This window comes from Plodia interpunctella, chromosome 22, assembly GCF_027563975.2.
Source record: "Plodia interpunctella isolate USDA-ARS_2022_Savannah chromosome 22, ilPloInte3.2, whole genome shotgun sequence".
NCBI classification, from domain to species: Eukaryota; Metazoa; Arthropoda; class Insecta; order Lepidoptera; family Pyralidae; genus Plodia; species Plodia interpunctella.
The window spans coordinates 6697010-6710583 of record NC_071315.1 but is presented as its reverse complement, the minus strand read 5'-3'; the positions used below and the strand labels follow the sequence as shown (position 1 = coordinate 6710583).

The 13574-nt window shown below is 37.3% G+C and overlaps 1 protein-coding gene across 3 annotated transcripts in view; it reads left to right on the top strand.

The window, feature by feature from the left end:
- LOC128679573 (uncharacterized) overlaps nucleotides 1-13574 on the top strand; it is a 141969-nt gene that overhangs the window by 8954 nt on the left and 119441 nt on the right. For all 3 annotated transcript variants that reach the window (XM_053761904.1, XM_053761906.1, XM_053761903.1), the window contains exon 2: nucleotides 11600-11777. In XM_053761904.1, the coding sequence (XP_053617879.1) occupies nucleotides 11610-11777 (168 nt within the window). In that variant the 5' untranslated portion in view covers nucleotides 11600-11609. The remainder of the gene's footprint in view (nucleotides 1-11599; nucleotides 11778-13574) is intronic.

Below are 13574 nucleotides of genomic sequence, written 5' to 3'. Positions count from 1 at the left end.
AAATTGTGAATAAAGAATATTACCAGTGGACAGAATCGTTGTGGAGATCTCTTGCCCCGCATTAGGTGTCACAAGAACCTGCATTGCAGGTCACCAAGTCCAGGAATAGATTTTAAAATATTCATAGCCTAAAGGAGGTGCTGAAAATTACGGTAGTCCAAAATAATTTTTGCGTGTCAGTAGGTAGGTTCTACTGAATTGACACCTCTGGATCCTATAGATTCTAACGTTAAGACACCATTATCGACTTGTGGTTTAAATGGTGCTCTATTTACTTCCAATGAACTTAATTGACATTTGTTGAACTATTCGAAAGTTGACTAAACATGGTAAAACTTGTACGCAATGAATTTAATGCTGATACGGCCTTGGCAGTCGCTATGAAATCGAAACCAATTATGTACTTTATTAAATTTATGCAAGTAGAGATGAAATCTGATAGGAACATTATCCTAATTCAAGAAAAGTTTCCTAAAAAATTACAATTTATACTTACGATTTAACAACATTAAAATACAAGGCCTGGGTGATTTATCAAACACTGAATTTAAAAAAGGTTTTTAATATCTACTACCTGAGCAAGCAAACAGGCATGCTGCGTCTCACCTGATGGGAAGTGGTCACTGAAACCTATGGACGCGTGCAATACCAGGGGCGCACATCACACGCGCGTGGCCAGGCATGGATGAATATTTTCACGCCTTTTTAAAGAATTCCATGCAATATTATTTGCATTACGATAGCTGGATACCTAATTTTGACACATGACAGACAATGCAGAATCGACCTTGTATTCATGTAGCACTGCAAGCGCTCGGGGCGAAAGAACAAAAGAAAATACTAGGTATTAGTGACCATAAAACATGTAGTTAGTACCATGATAATAATTATATCCCCAAAATTAGGACTACGTGTCCAACTTTAAATATAACCACCATAAAACTAGAACTGTCGTATGATGCAATTTGCAATGCTTTTTGCAAACGGACGCCCATTTGTTTCCAACGCCCTTAGGCGGTCGCCTAACTTCGCCACTGCTTACGCCGTTATTGCTATTATACAGATGTTACTCAGGACTCGAATTTCGTCCCAAAAGTGTTTGTTTAGGATCCTCCCACTCTTCTGCGAGTTGTAGTTAAAACGGGAATTAATTTTATCTACAAAACACACTAAACGGACGTACCTTAGGCTGTTTGATGTTGAAATAATCTAAATTTAAACCTGATATTATAATGAGAAAAGCGTTGGTTATTTGGATTGAATAATTTTTTTACGCACATCGTTTATCGTCTCTTGACGACTTCTGGATAAATGGTTATTGGTTATAGACGGATAAGGAGGTTGGGCCATGATCCACCAATGCGAATTGGTGGATTTTAACATACAATCGCGGAACTAACAGCTAAACATGAATTTCGAAGCACGGATAAGCAAGAGATAATTTTTTTGTCACCCATTCGTTGTAAAGTATGCTTAACAGCCACAAACGCAGACTAAGCGCGCGAACCACTCAAAATATGTGTTAAGTAATTTAATATAACATGTTAGTAGTATTACAATACAAATAGTACCCCAATACATGTGTGCATACGCTGCGGTGACCACTTACCATCAGGTGGGCCGCATGCCTATTTGCCTGCGTGATAGCATAAAAAATTGTACTATACCATCAGGTGGGCCGCATGCCTATTTGCCTGCGTGATAGCATAAAAAATTGTACTATCGATATCGTGTCCCAACTGCTCCACAACTTGCGTGATAGAGGATCTAAACTAGGAAAACGATAGAGCCATAAACGCAATCACATTTTGGTCGAAACTTAAACAATCTATAGTCATTCCGACTCGACAAGAAGAAATAAAAAACAATACATTTGGTCGCAACACGTATGTCCAATCGTAAACTCTATTGCACGTGTGCAACTGTAGACCATAGAATACATTGTACAGTCAGTATTACATCAAGTTACCCACTTTCGACGCAAATTGGCCTTTATTGCCACCGCATAGATATCTATGTAGCATAACAAGACATGTAGACTTTATGATTGATGTGCGTTTTCCTCTATATTCCCAGTAACAGACAATTCTGAAAGTATGATTGATTGGATAGGACTGATTTCCGGGTAGAAGTTTTGTGATATATATTATTGTTGAATGAATATTTATTTCATTGTCATCTCTATGTGAATATTTATTTCACTGTCATGTTTATAGGTATGACAAAAATGTCGTCTTTGCCATGAAGCTTTTATTTTGTAAATGTAGAAATATGTATGACGATATATGTATGTGGATTTACATCATGAAAAAATGTTAAGAAATATAAATGTTAAATTAGCTCTCTAGACCATATTGCGGTGCCTATACTAATTGAATTTATTGTATGGAAACTCGGGCAACATGAAAAATTTCTACTCTATAGGACAAGAGCAAGTAGGTGAAATTTAACTTGCAAGATTTTATTACAGGCAAATAAACATCGGGACAGAAACTAAAAAGCTTGTAGGTATGAAGATTCCGCGCTGATTTTATGAGCAGCCGTCTGCCTGTCAAGCCGTCAACTCTTTTTGGGTTGCTGTTATTGCATATCAAACTTACAAATATGTACGGAACCCTCGGAGCGCGAGTTTAACTCGCGCTTGACCGGTTTTTTTAATTTTTATGAGTTTTTGTCTGTCGTAATACATATGTTTACGATGTTGCGAAGAGACTTATCAGTCTTGTCGGCAAGAAGTGCCACAAGAACTATTTTTAAAACTTACGAAATATGTCACGCTAGTCGTAACTCGGCGATTATCACGCCAACCGCAAGGGTCGCTGGTCAAACTCGACCATTGATTTACAAATAGATTACAAGTAGAAATATCACACTAGAGTAATGACCAATAGTAATCCTTACATATTATAAAACAAAGTCCTCTAACGCGTCTGTCTCTTCGTGATAAACTCAAAAACTACTGCACGGATTTTCTTACGGTTTTCACCTGTAGAATATCTTTAGAGAGTTTAAGGTGTATAATTTATTATGTTATTACCCGACCGATGCCGGGACGGGTCACTAGTAAAAACTAAATTAAAAATTAATTAACCGTCGACTCAGAAGTTGCCTTCATCATCTCATCAGCTAGATAAGAGCTGACGGTTTCCAAACAGCTGAACGCACAGTTTTCAAACATAGCTAAGAACACTCTAGATTGAATTCACTTTCAAATAAAAAAGAAACTACATCAAAATCGACTCAGCCGTTTGGCTGCTACGATGTCAGGGAAAGACATAAAGACACGTTAACCTTATAACTAACTCCTCTCCTTCTGCAGTCGGGTGTCTTTCTTTAAGACTTTCAATGAAGTCCATATTTAATAGTTTTTGTTAGAAATATTTCCCCCAACGCTTTTCATGTTATAATGCTTCCTACTTCTTTAAATATGACCAATTTAATTATTTTCCTGGAGCTCCAACAGATGACATACTTCGGAAACCGCTGTTATAGCCCATTCCATGTGCTATTGTGATCCGAAGCCACGTCGAGAATGTCCAAACAAAAAATAGACTGTGTTATGACAACTCGAGATGTTGTTGTATGTCAGTGTTGCCATATTTTCTTATGGTGTGAGAAATACTGTGACAAGTAACATGTTTGTACAATTCGTTATGTAATGGTTATGAGTAAAACAAATGTTTTTGAGGTTATCCTCACGACATTATCCTCAAGTTAGACATACAGACAGAATAAGGCATTAATCTCTTCCCGGGCAGACAGAGTCGGTATCGGGCAGGCAGTGGACTTGTTGGTGGTGTTCCTGGCATGATATATTAACATTTTCCCTGAAAAGTGTTCTACCCTTTTTACCACCTTCTCGGTGGCCACCATCAAATCCATGTTTGACATCCTGAGTGCAGGTTTTAGGTCTCAGGGAGCAGGATAACAGGTGCTTCATTGTTTGGGGACTATCCTACTCGTATCACATGAGTTTGTATACAAATCTGACTCATAATATTCATTCCAAACCTTGAAGGTGAAGTACTCGTAAAACATCGGAAACCTGTACTATTGATGACAATTTAGTTCACTATCCTAAGTAATATTATAATGCAAAAGTAAGTTGTTTATGTGTTACCTCTTCATGCTCTATCTACTCAACCAATCTCAGTTCAGAGTACGGAGAAGGGGAAAAGAACTATTTTGTTGGGAAACCCACGCGGGCGGTGCAGCAGGTAACAGCTAGTATTCCGTGATTGGAAGTGTTGGAACATTTCCAACCATTCCTAAACAAATCTAAACGCGGCGTTCGCGTAACGACATTATAAAATTCATTGACCATTCGCGTTATCAATCAATCCATTCAAGCAACACCCAACCTTATGACGTTCGTGATAAGGTCGGTTTGTCGTTGACGCGATATCGACTGACCTACGACACAGATCCACTAATAAATGCCGGTTTATTTTTATTGGAGAAGCTTCGGCTCTATATTATTAGATGTGTTTACGTCATAGTATTGGAAAAATGTTGGCATTTAAGTCTATGCTTGATACAACTCTATGACCCAGCGTACTCCTAGTACATGTTAGGTATTACCTATAATATCCTAGAACTTAGTGTTGTTTATGCTCACTACACGAACTTCAATAGATCTAAATCCATAAGAAATTCAATTCAAGATTTAAATAATTAAGTAAAACAGGAAAATGTTATGTGAACTGGGTTGGTTTTTAATACTATATTTGTTACTTAACAATAATATAATTACTTATAATTGTGAAATTCAATGTTATTCAATTTACATTATAAATGAATTCTCCAATTTATATGCGCCTGGCTACAATCTTCGTTTATTTATGAGCATTGTCCTTTATGAGTTATTATGCTGAGGGTTTCATGGACAAGGATCCCGCTATATTCAGTGCAATACAATCAATCCCATATGAACCCTTAATTATCCCCTATGCCGCAGTAATACTGGCGAGATTCCAATGAATTTGCACGATACTGCAATGCACTCAAAACGCATTCGGGCCCGTAATTCGATTGGCGTCAGTCAAAAACATAGTTATGTCATACGACTGTCTGGTGGGTACACTGCACAGGTGCGTGTATTGATTTGTCTGGCGCCGAGATGATTTTACCGGGTACAAATTTATCTCTACCGGTGTACCTACTATTTTATATCGAACTAGACGTATCTCGGGGATACAGCTAGTTTGAAACAATGTTACAATACGTACTACGTACAGTCAACGGCACTGCACATAATTACCCTGCATAAACTTCTATGTCGTCGCGGTAATAGCGGCGAGTTTGCAATGAATTTGGGTAGGTTGATGTGCTTGTTGACTGTACATGCAATTGAAAAACCTACGAAAACTGTGTTTTCTTGTGATAATAAAACGGAAACTTTTTATTTTTCAAAATGTTCTATAGTCTTGACACATTTAGATAAAGCTGGCTTTTTATTTTTATCGATAATGGTTTATTCCATACATTACATACTTTAATTAAAATTTTTATTTTCATCTAATTCTTTGTACATTTTAAAGAATACATGTCACTAATATATACTTATTTTAATTTAGTCAAATTATAATTATAATGAAAATTGTTACATTTCATATTTATGATTGAGGAAGAACTTCAAAAAATGGTATGCAGGTAGCGTCAACAATACTACAAAGGTCACATTGAAATCATCATTGACATTATGATTGCAGGGCATCGACATACAACAAAATAACATTTTAAATCACATCATTGAGACAACACACAAGTGGGAATAAAACAGAAGTAAAAACTCGTTAGTATGCAAAAATTACGTCGGTTACACTATTTTACAACCTATGTGGAAACGTCATATGTACAACGTAATATTATGTGTACCATAATGCGATCATGCTACCTACCCAAATTATTGAAGGCGCAGAAGTTTATCTGGTCTAGTCCAAGCTTCGCACGTGCAAAAACACAATAAATTATTTACCTAAACCTACCTCTGGAATCACACCATATATTGTTGAAAACCGCATGAAAATCCATGCATCAGTTTTAGAGTATCGCGAACAGACAGACAGACGTTAGGGATTTGATAATGGCAAAGTGATTCAAAACGTTACGAGTTCGATGGATCATTTCAGAATATGTGAGAGAATAAAGCCCTGTGTCCTCCCCAAATTGACTTGGCTTCGCATAGTTGAGGAACATTGCCATAACCCTCCTCGCCGGTAAAGTAAAATATTGAAAATATTAATTGCGTATGATACATTCCATCGACACGAGCGCAAGTCACAAATGCGAAAGAAAGAAAAAAGCAATATTTGCAAAACAAAAAACATAAGTTTTGTAAAAAAATTGGTGTCAAAAAATTTAAACCTACATAAGAAGAAGAATACGATGTTGACCAGCTGTGCCTATACGAATACCTGTGCGCAAACTATCAGCTAAGCTTAGAGAACGGCTAAGCAATAACTTGACATACAAAAAAGTGCAAGTTACGTCCTAAAATCGTCTAATTCGTATTGGAGTTCAGCTTGAAGTGGGCACGGTAGATGTCTGATGAGAGATACAGGCTTACAGAAGAGTAAAACATATGTCGCCCTCACTCCAAGATAACACGATGACTTAGCAAAATTATAAACAAAAGATATTCTGTATTGGTTTGTGAGACAGCAGCTGCAATAATATTTCGAGTATCCACAGTTCGACGATCGATTAAAACGTTAGCAAGTTGTAGTTGTAGCGACATTCGGCGGTACTCGACGGGTCGTCTGATATAACACGGCGTCACCCCCTCACTGTTTACACGGTGAGCAGACAGCACGGGATATGACTACAAAACGAGACATTTTGACGAAATATCTAGAGCTGTTTTTTTTTTCATTTACCTCTTTATTTTCGAACTTTATCCGAGGCGAAATCCCACAGAAACCGACGCTAATGAACACGTACATTACGTACTTAGTGAATTTTTTTACCAGACAAAAATCAAATCCAGCAAGGTACGTCGAAACCGCAAACTGTAAACATAGTTTGGAACCGGCATAAAAGATTCCTATAGACCATCAAAAATAATATAAAAGATACAAAAAAAAAAAACAATTGCACTAATTTTGGAGTGACGAGTGTTGCATTTTGTTTCCGTTCCATTTATTCAGTCAACCGGCGGCACTGCGCTGTTCGCTTTATTTTTAACTAAACTGTTCGATAGCCGAATGACACGGCTTTTAACCTTCGACGCAAAAAGAGGGGTGGAGCGATGTTCGTATGGCGCCATCTAAACTCCAATCTATTTAATGTTATTAAATAAACTCAAATACCTTTACTGTTTCAATACCTTTCTTTCTGCTACTGCTTGATTGTCTTTTTTCTGTCGAAGAAAGGGAGTAATGACAACCTTTTGAATGCGTCCATAGGATCATGTTACCGAATGTTCTTTATCACAGTCGTATCCTCATGGCTGAAGGTCGTGATCACCATTAGCTGTGAGGCAATGCAATAATGTGTCTACTGGTCTGATGTAGTTGCGTGTAAATGAAGTGTGAAATGTGATGATGATGGTTACCTAATATGCTTGAATAGTACGGGCTGATTTACGTCATTTTTTCGATAATCTACTTGGAGAGATGGTATCATAATTTCTATCTGAAAGCTTAGCTTATGGATTTTTTTTTGCATTGTTGTGAAATCACACACATATGTACATTCGTAGCAAGTATTGTATTATTGAAAACGTTGACTGTATTTCCTAGAATAAATCTGACTGAACAGACATTGTGAGGGAACCTGCACACTGATTGACAGTTTAAGTTCACTAGTGTGTATGCGACTTCTTATAGGTACGCGGTAGGTCGCAATAGTCATGTCAGATGTCTTTAGGGGACTTGAATAAACTCTTAAGAATATTTGACAGAACTTGCTATAACCTATAATAATTAGTGTCGAAGTGTCTGCCATCATTATAAAGTGCGTTTGACTTATTGACCCTGGGGTTAAGTAAATCAGGTAAAGTTGAAGCCAGTCGGTTACGTCACTCGTTGACCTTACGACTCCTGAACTTTGGACCTCCAATCGGATATGTACAATGTTGATCTTTGTCTATCTTTTTATATATGTCTTGTATTTTACTAGTTGAAGTGTAAATATGAAAAACAGACGTTATTTTTACCTTTTACAAACGTTCTGTAAGTGTGGAAGATTTAAATTTACTTAGCAAAAACACCTTATATCTTATTTTGATGCTAGCTTTTATCCGCGGCTCCGGCTGCGTGAATTCCCCACGGGAGCAGTTATTTTTCCCTTGACAAATAGTATCCAATATTGTCCTTCGTGTTAAAACTATACATGAATGCAAAATTGATTTGCGCCTTGTTACACTCTTGTTTCTCATCATTTTCAATTTATCAAAAAGTTACAAACTACTGACATTTCGGAACGACCACTGCTAAGAAGAAATGCCGAAAGAAAGTCATTTATACAGTGTTGGTCCCTATCATGCAAAAAGGACTTACCTATTACAGTTTCTTACATTTTTTCCTAATAGTATAACAACCTGGTCAAAAAGTATACAATAAACATAAAGCTAAGATTTTAAGTTAATTACGTCACAAATACTAAATCCTGTATCGACGGTGTCAGGTCTTCACAAATCTGATTCGCCGAGTCGACACGCTAAGAAGAATTCTGCTCGATTTCAGATTTTTTTTCATCGCAATTTTAATTTTCAAATACCTAACCTCAATGTAAATGCAGCATGCACTTACAGAAAATCAATGGAAATTCACCGCTACACTGCCTCATAAAGGTCCTCTTAAGTAAATTTGCATACAGTTGACATATACTGCAGTATGTAACTATACAGATAGATATAGATTTTGTTTATTTTATTATTCAATCATTATAGCTTTTGACAGGAAAATGATAAAATAAGATAAAGTATTATACGATACTTCGATACGATACGATATTAAGATACTAATGATATTGAAACATGTTCATGTTGGTTCGTCATATAAATAAACTTCTGTCTGTGATATTATAATATCAACTTACATAATTACAATGGTAAAACAATCAAACCTTACATTTTATATCTTAAACGTCGATAATTTTCGAAATGACAATACTTCAATGCTATAATTAATATGCATAAATGAGTGATCGATACGTACGGTCGGCTCCAAAAGCCCGATCCTTTTGAACCTTATTTCCTAGGAATAAGATTCAAAAGTATATATGGACTTTTGTAGCCGGCCATAAGAGCGAATGAGGTTTTAATTGTCTATTGTTATCATAGGTTTCAATACGTGAGAGCCATGCCCCATCGCTCCGTCAACGGAACGGAACCAAGAAAGCATTACTTTGGATTTCCGTCTGTTAAAGACCTGAAAGCCTTCAAATGAATATTCTGCTTCCTCATTATGACGCTGTTAGATCACGATTCTGCGACCTGTACCGGATTAACTGGGTAAAAGCGTAATGAATTATATACCTCCACTGGAATCACACCATCTATTTGGTGAAAACCGTACCAAAATCCGTCCGGTAGTTTTTAGTTTATCGCGTTCATACAGACAAGTCAAAAGATTTCGATTTGATAGTAGAAGTTGTGTGAAGTGTATTAGGAACTGTCGGTGCTGACTCGAATTAGCCTTGTTACTGAGAAATACCTACTTTAAACCCTTTTGGAGCGCTGTCGAAACTAGTATTGGAATTTAATTATTGTATCTCGTGATTGTAGCCATTAAGTTCTGGGTGTAGCACAGTATACAGAATGGAAACTGACTGAAATGCCAGTCTTGTATTCGGGGGAGGACAGAATATTATATTCGTAGTAGACAAGGGACGTTGAGATTTGTGTCAAATTTTACTACTATATTATGTTTATTTCACACAATAAATTCGAATTGAATTTTTATTGCACTTCCAGGACTAGGTAAAACCTCCTTATGGACGAAAGTGCTTCAGCAGAAAGGGTATTAAAATTGTTAGTGATAATTATTCTAACATTTCGCCTTCCTTTCGGAAAGTGGAGGAGCCATGGCCGATCCGCTTCCCCATTCCATCTGCTTCAGCCCTGCGTATCTCAACGCATTTGTTAGTCAATTTACAATAAGACATAACTAATTTAATTTCTTCTTGGTATTAATTTCGATTATAGTTTGGAAAAATGACTAAGTATTGTGGACAGAGTTGATTCCCTTTTGTTTCTGTACTGTGTTCCAAACCACCACTAAATGGCGTGCCTGTGGACTAATCGGCGTCACCATCGCATTGCAATTAAATATTACCAGCACTAAACGTTTCGTGAGTACCCCTCGTAAATATAGGGGGTTAGGCTTAATGTGACTTGCACTGGCGCCTGTGGGTTCGCTGGATGGATTACGTCATTGTTTGGTTCAGTACGTGCGTTCTTTTTATTCCCTTGCCCGCCTTGCCCTTATCCCATTTAGTTTGAGTTCTTCTCATTGTTCTTAGCCATGGATTTCCGATTTTGGGACGTTAGCCACTTTCGTCTTAACATCGGTTTCGAATTTCTGCAGATTGTTATGAGACACACTTGCTTGTCTTTTCTATTGAACGTCCTTAATGCAAAATGACAATGATGCATTTCACACTAAGAACTAGCAATCGAAATGAAATTATTCTAAAAATTCTGCGTGAAGTAACATTTCTTTCACGTAGGCTTCCATATACCAGAAGTTTTTTTTTCTAATCATGATCGTCAGCTACGAGTAGAACACTCGCAAGTTGTTATTAAAATGTGTATTCTTGCGTGACGTCCACGTATACGTCACGCGAACTGAAATCCCTAAGATTGCATATACTAGTGCTTTTATTAGCATATGGATTTAGTGAGATAACTTGTAAGAATGGTGCACAGCCACACGTCTAGATAAAAAAAAATAAAGAAACAATAATACACCTACATTGAAGTTTAATTAAAATCCAATTTTGCCTATTAAACGCATAGTAAACAAAACCACTCAATAACCACTTCATTAAGTACATGTAAAGGCAATGCTTATCGCGAACTGGTTGTTTGTGACATTTTCATCGCATTCGCTCCGTTGAGCCTGAATGTACAGCCAACAGCACATCAATCTACCCATATTCAATGCAAATTCTCCGCTATAACTGCGGCATATATACAGGGTAATTTGATAAGTGTAAAAAATGCAAATAAAAAAGCGGGAAAATCTAGTCAGTTCATAAACAACTTCATAGACCGATTTCGACAAATTTTCACAGTTCGTACGTTTCGAATGTTTACTTATTGATTTTTTCCAAAGTAGCCGTGTCATTTCTCTCCGTCCAACCCTTTTCCTAGTTTATCGTGTTCGGGTCTCCTTATAGATTATATGCAATGTATGGGTTTGTTCTACTCGTACATTTCGGTCCGACTGGACATGTTTATGATCCTCTACAATATCTTACTCCGGGCTACAATGGTTTCTGTATTGCGTCATACCCTTGCTTGTACGTAAATTTATCGTCGTCATATATGAGATTGCGCATCATTGCTAGTTATGATATTACTGATAGACGCCAAATAGCAGTATAATCAAACATACACATTATCTTAACAAAGTCATCTCTTTGTCAACAGTGAGGCGGCCATGGAGAAGGCGAAAGCCTACATAAAGAGCTCGCTGGGCGCTTCGAAACCGGCGTCGCCGTCACTAGAGAAGCCGTGCGCTCCAACAGATGACGCGCGAGTGTGCTTCGTCTGCGGCGGCGCCGGCTTCAGCGACTCCTATTCCGTCAGGGTTAAGCCCGATGCCCAGGTCTGTATCACCTCTGTTTCAAAACCATCGTTGCCAACTCTTGAGCTTTTCTGGATGTAGTGCGTATGTACTTTGTCTATGGCGGTCCCGGGTTTAGCTACTCCTGTGGGTCCAGTCCGTGGGCTGGTCTATATTCATCTAGACGACTGTCTCATTACCGGCCACACAAAGAAGATTCTGCTTTAAACCATCCTTGTTAATTCTTGGAAAGATAGCTTTTGTGGTGAAGACATTTCACCATTCAGACATTTTTCATGTGTTTTGTCTGTGGCGACGCCGACCACGAAAGACTACAAGTGGAAAAAATCCAATTGAAAGGCACTTTCCGTACAATACACGAACCAAAACAATAACGTCAAGTGGTCACAAATCAGCGGCTCGCTCCCGGCGCCCACGAGCCAAGGCCCGGTAATGAGAACCGGTTCCAGCCGGTATAGAATTGACGAAACTATTGACATTTGACACGCGACGGTTCTCTTGTAAGGTGACCACGATTGTTTGGTGGAAGGAGGGGAAGGGATGCTTTATTTGCATTTGAATATTAATCTTCTTTGGCATTTGAATAATATAGCATTATTAAGAAGACGAAGGTAAATCACGTTGTAGGAATTAGTATATTTTTTAAATCGAAGCGGTATTGTATTAGTGACAGAGTGGTGGCAGAAACAGCGACCAGTTGGTAAAAATAAAATAAAAAATATATTTCAGACAAAACAATCCACCTAAATACAGATCAGCTTTTTGTGTAGAGTTTCCTGCGTCCATCCTATCAGTTATGTGCTGGTAAACCACCAGGTGGTTGAGATAAGACTTGTATTAGGGCTTTAGTGAAAAAAGAGCTTAGTCCGATATTTTCAGGATAATTTTAAAACTAAACGTATTTAACGCAAAACGTAGTTAATATATCTTAACTGGTTTATTTAGTCAAGAAGTATCGAGTCTGGCTAAAACTAACGTTAAAAGTATCGGAGTATTTTATTAATTAATATAACACATGAGTAGATTTGCTTGATGATTTGACTATAACAGACGATACCAAGATTACAATTGGAATTACATTAGTCTGAGAATACGCTTTCCGTTATGTGTGTTCTATCGCCTGTCCAAAGCAACGGGTCGTGCTCCGGTGAATCGTTTGAAGTTTGAACTAATGCCAACTACCAATCTCTATCACCACTCCCGTCCGCCATCATTTGTTACAGTTGTACGTACCTCTTGCCAGAACTTTATTTGAAACCAGTTTCATCTGGTTATCAATTGACAATAAATATAATTTGGCTGTGTTCAATTCTGATACAATTTGATTGATATAGTCACCATTAGTTCTGTTTCGGCTATGGATAAAATGTATATATTTTTTACATTTGGTATTGCATGTATTCAACATTTTATTCAAATTGTGTAGAGCGTACAAACATTGATCGGTTTTTATAGCAGAAGAGTCTTTAGGAAAGACTAGTTAATAAAAATTAGGACAATACAAGCAAAAAGGGTTTTACTTTCTAGTACGGTCATAACGTCATTGGCATCCCCAAATTCAGCCACTATTACCGTAACATATAGATAGTCATCGCTTACAACACAAAATGTTCTTTTAATAACAATATTTAAATAGCAGCGGCACGGCTGTTTATTTGTATTTATTTACTTTTTAAAATCAGTGTGTGTCTGTGTAGTTTGCATAATATTTGTCACATTAGCGTCGACAACTGGTCACTAACAAATTTGTTGTGGTGCTTCTCAATTGAATAATATTTGTTTATTCAAGTACGTGTGTCTATAGCTTCATGAGGACGA